Source organism: Protopterus annectens, chromosome 3.part0, assembly GCF_019279795.1.
Source record: "Protopterus annectens isolate FY-2018-M chromosome 3.part0, PAN1.0, whole genome shotgun sequence".
Lineage (NCBI taxonomy): Eukaryota > Metazoa > Chordata > Ceratodontiformes > Protopteridae > Protopterus > Protopterus annectens.
In genome coordinates this window covers 185,453,011-185,465,183 of record NC_056731.1, presented here as the reverse complement: position 1 = coordinate 185,465,183, position 12,173 = coordinate 185,453,011, and the positions used below count along the sequence as shown (strand labels likewise).

The window sequence follows — 12,173 nt, the reverse complement described above, 5'->3', positions numbered from 1 at the left end:
AATATTTTCGAACAGATATATACGAATATATATGGTGACCAAAAAGATCTACCCTCACATAGGACCAATGAAGATTTCTTACAAACAATTAATTTTCTGAAAATAGATGACAATATGCAGAAGGATTTGGTTAAACTGATATCTGATGAAGAAGTAATATATATAACTAAACCTATGAAATCACATAAAGCACCGAGTCCTGATGGTTTGACGGTGGAATTTTATAAAGTTTTTGATGACATTTTTGGTAAAATACTCTTGCGTGTATTTAACTATATAATTAAGAATAAAAAAAATGATCCTTATTTTAATGCCTCAAAAACTATTCTTATACCTAAAGTTAATTCTGACCCCCAAAACTCTGACAATTATAGACCAATATCATTAATAAATGTAGATATGAAAATTTTGACCTCTATTCTAGCCAGTAGATTAAAAAAAATAATGAATAAAATAATACCTAAGGAACAAGCTGGTTTTATGGCAACTAGACAAACTAGTGACAATACACTTACACTTCATACACTGATATGCTAAACAGAACAATCTTAATATGTATGTGCTTATTATTGACGCACAGAAGGCTTTTGACAGGGTTGACATAAGTTTTTTGTTTGATACTCTACCATATTTTAATATATCCCAAGAATTTTTTCGAGTGTTAAAAATCTTATATAACAATCCTTATACAACTTTATACATTAATAAAATGTTCTCTAAAAGAATACAGATTAAAAATGGAACATGTCAGGGTTGTCTGTTGTCCCCGTTATTATTTAATATATATCTGGAACCCTTATTCTTATATATTAAACAGAAGGTATACCATAATGCCCCAATAATTTATGGAACAAAAGTTTTCAATGGCAGCGTTTGCGGATGATCTCAATATATATTGTACAACTCCAATTTCAGACACTAAAAAATTATTAAAAGCAGTGGATGACTTTGCAAAAATATCTAATTATAAAATTAATCTTAAAAAAAAAAAATTTTCCCTTTAAGAACTCCCAAACCTTTCTCGCTTTTGCCACTGGTGGGACAGGTAATGTTCAAAGATAATATTAAATACTTGGGTAGTGTTTTCTCTACAGATGATAAAGATTTTTATACTATTAACATTAAAACAGTTTGGGATCAAATAATATCTGACTTTGGGAGATGGAATAATTTAAGATTACCAGTATTGGCGAAGGTCTCATTTATTAAAATGAATATATTACCAAGATTATTATATATTTTTAGATCTGCTCAAGTAGCAATTTCGAAGAATTTTTTTAAACTAATTCATAAAGAATCGGCTAAATTTATTTGGGAGCCAAGGAAAACAAGGATATCGTATGATAAATTAATGACACCAAAGAATAGAGGGGGATTGGATTTACCAAATTTTGAAATTTACTGTTTAATAATAAATTCTAACAGACTCCTAAGAATTCCTAATTATGATGTATGTAGCACTAAGTGGGCACCAACATGGGTAATCTTGAATTATAAACATATATTAAATTTGAGTATTAATCCTAAAGCATTACCCTTTCTAGGAAAAGATAAGCTGAAATTATATGGGATAATGGACCACATTAAAGTATATATAACATCTATAAAAAAAATTATTTCAATTATTAGATCTTGCTCAACATATGATGGCTTTTCAACCCTTTCATTGGAACCCTAATTTGAGATTAAATAATCAATTAATAGATCTTAAAAAAATTCCCATTAATAGTTAATTTAACTTTAATTGACATTTACATATATCTCAAATTTTCAGCTAATCAAATAAGAAAAGAATAAAACGTACCTAAAAATTATCTAGTTATATTGAGACAAATTAGGGAACTCTCCATAAGCTACTTTAATCATTTTAAACCCAGAAATGAGGATTTAACCAAATGCTCAAATTTGTGGCAAGCTCTTCAACAAGATGTTAAATTTATAACCGTATCAAATAAATTAATAAAAGAGTTTACATTTCAGGATAAGGTTCTTTTATTGAAATACTGGAAAGAGAAAATCCCACTGATAGAAGAAAGTGAAATAATAAAAGCAATAGATTTGACAACAAAATCTATCTCTCTTCAAAAGTTGATGTATACTCAGCTTATGATATGGAATAATGCGTATTATACATGCCTTAGCCTGCATAAATTCAAATCCAAAAACTCCCCAAATTGTCCATTCTGTAAAGACCAACCTGCTGATCTTCTTCATATGTTCTGGAGCTGCAAATGCATTTATAAACTTTGGAACTCTTTAAAAATACAACTTCAAAAGATGGGTTATCAAAGTACAACACTTTCATGGAAATTTATGATTTTGCATATCCCTCCAAAAGAACTTTCTAGATCACAAAGTATCATAATTATTAATATCTTCTTATTAATGAAACTATATGTAGCTACTAACTGGTTAAACCCATCCCAAACTTCATGAGATAACTTTAAAATTCCAGCTATGAGACATATATTAGCCCTCAAATTACTTCTACATCAACACAATACAAATATCAATAACCCGAAAATATGGGAACAAGTGTTTAATATCATATTAGCGTAATATTTTAAACCTAAATCTATTATGAGTTATTTATACTCTGTAAGAGAACTTTGTAACAACAAATTGTGTAATACTTGAACTAATCTCAATTATTTTTATATCTTTTTGTATAAACTTGTGTTGCAGGTGGAAGCATTCATGTAAATATTGTACATATAAATAAATACGAAAAAGCGGCAGCTCTCCACAAAACACCAATAATACCAAAAGGAGTGCAGTCCCAGGAAGGAAGATCTCCAAAAAGTTAAAATAAACTTTTAATGTCACCAAACACGCACAAAACACTTCCACAGTAACGCTCTTCCAAAATAAATCGCGTTTTCGTCACATTCACTGGACTTCATCAGATGCTAGTACTAATTTAACACACATATTTATATACCTCTAATAAAACTAATAATCCAATAAAAAAAGCTTCAATTAAGTTTGAATGCACAAATCAATTCACATTTTGGGCTCATAAATATTCATAAGTTCCTCTTTCCTTATTTATAATAAAATGAATAAAATAATTTATACATCTTCATGTTCTTATAAATAATTAAAAATACTATTGAATAATAAATAAATATATACATAAATACTTAATTATATTTCTAAAATCTTATATTTATAATATAAATGTTCATTATTAAGGAAAATACATTTTATAACACAATAGCTCCATCTGTTGGTACAAAATTATATTACAACTAATCTAACATTCATAGTTTAGCTGCCTTTAATTTTAAAAGGGGTAAAATAGACACATGTTCATTTAGACCTGGGTGTTTACTTGCTTCTAGTGTCACTTGCCACCACAATTCTCTATACCCAATAGTATCTTCCCATGGACCTCCTCTAATCCCATCCTTTATATGTTCAATTACTAAAAAAAAAGAAATTTGTTTTCTTTACATACCTTTGAATGTTTATATAATGCATTTGTTTCTTTTTCCTTTATTATATCATAGGTATGTTCATACACTCTTCTTTTTAAAGTTCTCTCGGTTTTACCTATATAGAAAGATCCACACTTTTCACAGGTGGCAAGGTATACTAAACCCTTTGTCTCACAATTATACATCCCTTTACTACCAATCCATTTCTTTCTACTTTCTATATAGATTTTCTCCTTATTGACCATATAACTACATTGATTGCATTTTCCACAAGAATATGAACCTAACTTTTTGACACCCTTAATTTTATTTTGGCCAAACTTTTTTTGTTCCAGGTGATCTTTTATATTACAAGGATTTCTGTATACTACTTTAGGTATACCTTTAGGAAGTCCCCCCAGGTCAGTAAGTGCCATAAACCTTTCCCATTCATTAAAAAAGACGTTCCTAATATTATTATTTAAAGCATTAAATTCTAAGGTAAAAGCATGTTGATATTCTCCATTATTAATAAATACTTTCTCTTTTATTTTTTGTTGTTGTTCATCTTTTAGTTTTTCTCCTAATATTGGATAAAATTTATCTGTCCTTTTCCTTTCTACCTGTAGCCTAATATTACTAACAAATTCCTTACTATATCCTCCATCTAAAAACATTCTCTCCAACAAATCACATTCCAATTTAAAATCCTCAGACTTACTTGTCATTCTTGATCCCCTCACAAATTGCCCTTTTACAATTTTCTTTTTGCAATGTGTAGGGTGTGCACTATTACAGTGCAAATAAGAATTACAGTATGTCGATTTCCTATATACTTTAAATTCAAAGACATTATTACTTTTATAAATTTCTATATCCAAAAATTGTAGCTTATTTTCTGTACATGTACATATGTTATGGTGTGATTGTTAGATACATTCATTGGTTTTTATTTTCAATCTTGTATTTGTTTGGAATTTGTATTGAAAATGATAAAACAATAAAGATTTATTATTGAAAAAAAAAACAATGCAACCTGCTAAGTCTACTGCAAATCCTACCTTCAAGCTACAGTATACACTGCTTTCTAAATCTGCTTTTCTTATACAGTTTTTTTCATGTATTACATTTAACTATTTTTGATCCTCCCCACTCTTGGTCATCCAACTCCTTCAGTCTCCCGATGACCTTTTCATTTCATCTGTCTTACATGTCCTTTCTTTTAACCTAACATCACCCCATGGGAGAGTGGGGAGACCCTTTCTAGTGAATATCAACCCTATCAACACCATTCTAACATTTGGAAGGCACTGTAAGTAACAGCAGCTGGAAGTATATGCTGTTGTACCAATGTTTTTCTCAGTTTATTTGTCAAAATCCCTATCCTCCAGTGGCCTGCCAGCAGATGGTCAAGACAGGGTCTGTAATACCTAATAAATGGGCGCATGCTTCCACATATTCAGCCTTGCTAAATGAAATGCATTACCTGACGATTATGATATACCATGAATGTTCTTGAGCCAGTACTAGCCACACATCTGCCAGGTGGAGCTTGAGTAAGAGGGTAAAGTCCCCCAAACCCAGATCTCAGGCTATCTAATTTAATGGTGGCTACTCAATGCTCTCTCTCCATGGGCAGTTCCTCAGCACACAGAAGTAATAAGTGATGCAGAACCTGCTCGTCAGTGGCAGGCATTTTAACATCCAAACCAACCTCACAATTCTTTGTCATAAGCCTTAGAATTTTAGCTGCTGAAACTTACAACCAATGAATAGAAGATGGACTAAAAAGACTCTTATTCACTGTCCATGCAATAAGGGGTTATCTACCTGTTCTTCAACCCTTGACATTTCAGCAATTTTGCAGATAACAGTCTCAATATGTCCCTGGCACATGTACTAGTTTTCCTGATGGCATCCTGTCACCAGAAAATCTTTCAAGTTCAATGCAGGCTACTGTTCCTCAAATCTCCTTCTCTTGTGGGCCTCCCAAAAGTGACAAAAGAAAGTTGGTCAACAGAAATTCAGTCCAATCATTTCATCTGGCTTTATGCTCCAGAATGTTATTTGAACCACATTTTCTAGAAAAGCAATCAAAGACAAAAAACACTAGCTCAAACAGGTCAGCTATATCTACGGTATGCACTGCATTAACTTTTACTTCATACACTGAAGAACAACTGACTGTTCATCATTTCATGAAGGCTGTTTGTTTGAGCAGCTGAGGGTACACCATTCAGAAGTGTGGGCATAAAATTTTCACAATACAGTAGAGTTGATTATCTGAATGTCGATTATCCAAAACGTCAATTATCCAAATCAGCCTTCCAAAGTTTTCGGGTAGGAAAAATCATAAAGTCTGAATATGTAAACATTATACATATTCGCTTGAGATGTTTTTTGAGTTTGTAGCCAACTCGTGTGAAAAATATTCTTTATTTTCCAGTGAAATCGCTGAATGGTTGAAAATTATACTCCTGCATGCAGAAAACCCCCCAAGATTTTACAAGTTTTTTTTTTATTCGGTTCAATTATATATGTGATTATCCAAACTACCCTAGCTCCCAATAAGTTAAGATAATTGACTCTCTACTGTTAAGTATTAAGCTCAACATCCTGAAGAAACAGTGGTCTCAAACAAATCCCTTCAAATATGACAAGGTAGTCTAGTCTTATATGCAAAGCAAGCTAATAAACTATAACTCAACTTTCTAAGTAATGAATTTTGCTTGTACACCTTTAAAATTAATTGTAAAGCAAGCACTTAGTCATACCCATTGTTTCTTTTTCGTCTGGGAAATAAGCTGTTTGTGTTGGGTTGCTGCCTTTTTCAGTTCTTCCATGAATTCGTCTTTGCACTTATCTTTTACTTGTTTGATCTTCTTGTCCATTTCTGCTTGCATATTTGTTACAGCTTTATTTACAGCTTGCCTCTTCTCTTCTTCTACCTCTGTGCGTAACTGCAATATAATCAAAAATTTACTGAAATTCTCTCTTGAATCTTCACTACATTAACACGTTCACATTACAGAAGAAGGCATGATAGTCTACAAATAGGGCAAGATACTAAATTAGATTCATGCTAACTGCATTAAACTTACATTTCTAATTTTAATATTCTAAGCTGATACCTTCATAAAAGTAAAACAATAAACGAAGAAGAGAAAACAAAAGCAGAAAGTGGTACTACAACGATAAGCTGAATAAATGCACAGTAAAGTTAAAACACAACTATATAAATAGAATAAAATACATTTGATTGCAAAGCAGGTTCAGAAATGAATATAATATCCTTTAGCACAGTTAACCCTACTTGCTTTGATCTAGACTGAATGAGCAAGAACAGAGAATGAATCTGACTTCTGGGGTAATGGTGATCTGAAAAGAAAATACTTTCCTCAGCTCAAACAGAACTTAACAGAGAGGAACCCACCAACTTTAACTTTCGCCTCAGATCCATTGCATTATGTTATCAGGAAATGCAAATGTTTCCAATGCCCTATTCATAAAATCCCAGCTTACTCTGTTGAATGCTTTCTCTGGATCAAGACCTACCAACAACAGTGTTTTTTTTTCTTACATTCTGCTTTCCTCTGGATCATCACTGTTCTACTAAATTCAAATGTTTGCCTACCTTCCACAAAATCACATTGATCTAATAATTTTGGCTTCACCTTTGCCATTCATTTAGCCATAACAGACAATCAATTTATAATCATACTTTAGAACTGGAATGTGCCTATACGAAACTGGGTCTAATCAGTCTTTACCATCTTTAGGTATTACAGCCACTACAGCTTTCTTCCAGGAAGTTGGTGCTTCAACTTTTAAAATACTGTTAAACAAAATCTTCCAGATCTTTATAACTTTTTTGCCTCCTAGTTTCTAAACTTCCACAGGAATACTATCTATTCCTGAAGACTTTCTTGTAGATTGGTTATATGTCACCATTTTTGTTGCATCTTCTCCTGCACTTTTAGTATTTCAGACTCATCTAACTCTAACCTTGGCATATTTAAATCTTCCACAAACATTTCCATTTGTACTTTTTTCTTGATGTCCACATTTATCTGGTTCATACAGTTTTTCATAAAATTTCTGAAATATTTTTAATACCTCTACAAAATCTCTGGTTGGCAATAACCTTTTCTAATTTCTGTTGCCTGAGCAGTTATGCTAAATGCTTTTGGGCTCTGGAGTTATCTAAAACAGTTGCTTAAAAGCAATCATACTAAACTCATGCATACTATTGAGGCATTCCCTTATCTTCCCTTTAGCACCGTGCAGTCGCACCTCATCTTGTTCTGTGAGATTCCCCCTATTCTGTATACTTTAACTTTTGTCAGTCCCTCTAAATAATTCTTGTTACTTCTTAACCATATCTCTTTTTCTTTTATTTATACTGTAATGTTTAAACTCCAATTTCAATTTATCCAACCAACTTCCTAGTTAGATTTTATGAAGAATAACGCCTGACTAATTTCCACTACCCATTTTTTAAATTCCTGTTTAACAGAGAAAAGTGCCAGTGTCTCATTTTTATTTCAGTTATTATTGGCATGTAATTTGAAATAGTTATTGGATGCATATCAAAGCTTTCAACTAAATGCACATGTTCCTGTGAACATTTCTGTCTAATCTAGTCCAGTTTTTGTACCCTGGGGAATAACATTGTAAATTCTCTCCAAACTCCTACTACTAAATTCCCATCTTCCATATCAAATATTTTCATATTTTCTTCAAAACTCTACTCTATTTTCTTATATATTCCCTTCTAGGCCCCTCCAGATACATCCTCACTGCTGCAACTCAAATTCCAGTCCCCAGATATAAAGGAAAGTTGTGTAAAACCTTACTATAACCATAGATGTCCTTCTCTTCCATGTTGCAGTACTCTACATGTGGGTTTACCCTTCTTCCTTTCCAGTTCATTCAGCCAGGATTCCAAAGATTTTCAGTCCCTCTAGGTGAGTTGGATGTCTGATGTGGCTGCAGGAACATGGGCCATAAAAGTGATGCCTGCACGCACCAGCCCTCAGAACAGAGAAAACCCCAGTAGGAGCCAGTCCTAGTAAGGCATAGCCCCATCCTGTGTCACTCAGGAGAGCAAGTGCAACATGACAAGAGGGGAAGGGGGGAGGGAAGGAATACTGCAACATGGAAGAGAAGGACATCTATGGTTATAGTAAGATTTTACACAATGTTCCTATGTCCTTCTATTCCAATGTTGCAGTATTCTACATGTGGGTGAGTACCAAAGTTCACTGAGAGTTGGGTGGTGGTCTGGAAGAAGTTTCCAGAAATCCGTGAAGGATAGTCCTGGCAAACTCTGCCCTGGCCCGGCCCTAGAGATGTGATCCAGCTTGTAATGCTTGATGAAAGTGTGCACTGAGGACCAAGTAGCTGCCTCAAGGATCGAGTTGGTGTCTAGTCCCTTAAAGAAGGCTCCAAAAGAGGCCATAGCTCTGGTGGAGTGGGCTTTAATATTGCCCTGTAAGGTTTTCTCATGGTACTTGTAACAGAAGGAAATGGCCTTGGAAATCTAGGCCGAAATGGTCTGTTTGGTCACTGCTTTCCCAGGGCTCTGGGGTGGAAGGAGACAAACAGTTGGTCAGATTTCCTAATTGTCTTGGTTTTGTGTAGATAAAACCTAAGCTGTCTGTGGACATCTAAGGAGAGAAGTACTCTCTCATTATCCCCTTGTGGTGTAGCCATCAGAGCTTGCAGCTCTGAGACCCTCCAGGCTGAGGTTAGAGCCACCAATAAAACAGTTTTCCATGTGCAAAATTTTAGGGAGGCTGTATTTGCTGGCTCAAAGGGAGCTAGGGTGAGTTTTTCTAGGATATAGTTAAGATCCCAGGGGGGAGGAGGGCACAGTTTTTTGGGAGGTCTCAGGTGAAGTGCCCCTTTGAGGAAGAGTTTTGCAGGAAGTCTGGATGCCAGGGGTGGATCCAGAGGGAGAAAGGCAGAAACTGCAGACAAGTGTGCTTTTAAGGATGAGTAGGCCAGGCCTGTCTGCAATAGTTCACATAGGTAAGACAGGATAAGAGGGATGTTGCTTTCCAGCAGGTCCAAAGTACAGTTTTGTACCTACCATAAATGTAGATGCTCGTGTGTTCACCCTGCTGCAGTCATTACACTCGGGTTATCCTGTCATCAGGCGGTCCCGTAGTCGGCCGGATTTCCAAAGTCTTGGTCCGACGTCGGTTGCTGTCGCCTCATCTCTGACGTCAGTGCACCAGGGGTACATATACTGCAACCGACGCCATTTTCATCAGTTTTTCTTGCCCCAGATGTCAGGTACCCCCAAAAGGGTGATCCAAATCAGTACCAAAAAGTGAGAACACTGTACAGACACAAAAACCCTTCAGCTATAAGCAAATACATCAGTAAGGCATAGCATAGGTTTAGCCAGTAGATCAGAGGGGTTGGAGGGAGGGTAACTTGGACTGCAGCAGGGTGAACACTCGAACATCTACATTTATGGTAGGTACAAAACTGTACTATGTTCATCGTGTTACCCTGCTGCAGTCATTACACTTGGGTTGAGTCCCAAAGCTAAGGTAGGGTGGAGGCATTATAGAGGGTTAGAGGAGGCAATGAGTCCCTGCAGAACTGCAGTGGCGAAGCCTGCCCTGGACTTGGAATAAAGAGGTAGGTGATAATGTTTGGTGAAGGTGTGTACAGAACTCCAAGTTGCAGCTTCTAAAATTTCCTTGGTAGGAACCCCCCTGAGAAAGGCTGTAGAGGTAGCTGTTGCCCTGGTAGAGTGGGATCTAATGGTAGGAGGAACTGGTTTCCCATGATGGGTATAGCAGAATCGTATGCAATGCCCTATCCATTTTGAAATTATTTGCTTGGAAATGGCCCTCCCTTGAGAAGCTGTAGCATAGGAAACAACGAGCTGGTCAGTTTTTCTGAAAGCTTTAGTTTTATCCAAGTAATATCGAAGCTGCCTGTGAATGTCCAAGGAATGTAGGAGTCTCTCCCCTTTGTTCTGTGGGTTGGGGAAGAAAGTGGGTAGATGGATGGTTTGATTTAAAGCTACGTTGGAAACCACCTTAGGCATCAAGGAAGGATTAGTTCGTAGGGAAACTCTGTCCTGATGAAAAATGAGGAAAGGTTCCACTGCCATAAGTGCCTGTAATTCTGAAACTCTCCTAGCAGAAGTTATTGCCAGGAGCAAGGCAGTTTTCCAAGATAGGAACTGAAGGTCTGCAGAAAAAGCTGGCTCAAAGGGAGGTAATGTTAATTTTTCCAGAACAAAGTTGAGGTCCCATGTAGGTGTAGGAGCTCTTCTAGGTGGTCTAATGTTTTTTGCCCCTCTGAGGAACTGCCTTAGGAGTGGATTTGAAAATAAAGGTGGATTTGTGTCGTAGTGAGCTGAAATAGCTGAAGCATGGATTTTAATAGAGGAGTAGGAAAGTCCTTTATGCAACATCTCAGCTAAACACTGCAGAATGCAAGGCATATGAGGCTGAGCTGTATCCAGGCCTTTAGCTTGGTTCCAAGCTGAAAACCTTTTCCATTTGTCCAAGTAAGCCTTCCTGGTGCTTGGCCTCCTGGCTTCTAGAATAACATCCAGTACTGCTTGTGAAAGAGGGGCTGGTTGGCTGCTTAAATGATTTTCCATGCAGCCAGGTTTAAGGTTTTGATCTGGCTGTGTAGAATCTGCTTGTCTTGCTGTGTGAGCAAATGAGGTATTTGAGGCAATATCCATGGTGGACTGTGAGCCATATTCTTCAATAGTGGGTACCAGTACTGGCATGGCCAGTCTGGGGCTATGAGAATCATTCGAGGTTTCTCCTTTTTAACTTTCAAAAGAACCTTTGTGAGAAGAGGTAATGGTGGAAAGGCATATGCTGTCAGGTTTTTCCAACTGAAGGAGAGAGCATCCACTTTCCAAGCTTGCTGGTGGAATGTCCTTGTACAAAATTTTGTCAGCTGGTAATTTTGAGGACTGGCAAACAGGTCTATATTTGTTAGGCCCCATCTTTGAATTATCATTGCAAATATTTGTGGGTCTAGCTTCCACTCGTAGGGATCTTTGATGTTTCTGCTTAGGTCGTCTGCCAATGTGTTTTTCTGTCCTGGCAGGAAGTGAGCTTGTAACTGGACTTGGTAGGTCAGAACTGTGTTCCATAAGATTATTGTTTGCCTGCAAAGAGGGTAGGAATGTGTGCCCCCTTGTTTATGTACCACATTACTGTGGTGTTGTCCGTCTTTATTGCCAGTTGTCCAGGTTGTAGTAGATCCTTGAAGGCTGTCAGCGCTTTCTGTACAGCTAGCATCTCTTTTTGGTTTATGTGCAGTTTTCTTTGTTCTGCAGTCCATAGGCCTTGAATGCATTGCCCTGCCATGTGAGCCCCCCAGGCATAGTCTGAAGCATCTGTTGTGATAGTTTGCCTGGGTGGGGGCAAGGTGAAAGGCTGACCCTTGTTGAGGTGACATGCCTGTGCCCACCATAGAAATTCCTGTTGTAGGCAGGGAATGAGAGATATCACTGTGTCCAAGCTGTGGCTGTGTTGAGACCATACGCTTTTTAGGAACCATTGTAATTTCCTCATATGCAGTTTTGCAAATGGTATTATCAGAATGCAAGATGCCATGAAGCCCAACGCCTGCAGAATTTTTCTTGCAGTTAATTGGGTCTTTGTTGCCATTGTCTTGAAATATTGAGTCAGTTGTAATTGCTTGTCTGGTGTAAGATAAGCCTTCTGGGCCATTGTGTCCAAGCTGGCACCCAGGAATGTC

The 12,173-nt window shown here is 36.4% G+C and overlaps 1 protein-coding gene across 6 annotated transcripts in view; it reads right to left on the bottom strand.

Annotated features, from left to right (window-relative positions):
• ZMYND11 (zinc finger MYND-type containing 11) overlaps positions 1-12,173 on the bottom strand; it is a 1,778,022-nt gene that overhangs the window by 53,402 nt on the left and 1,712,447 nt on the right. For all 6 annotated transcript variants that reach the window (XM_044064681.1, XM_044064682.1, XM_044064678.1 and 3 more), the window contains one exon: positions 6,194-6,379. In XM_044064681.1, the coding sequence (XP_043920616.1) occupies positions 6,194-6,379 (186 nt within the window). The remainder of the gene's footprint in view (positions 1-6,193; positions 6,380-12,173) is intronic.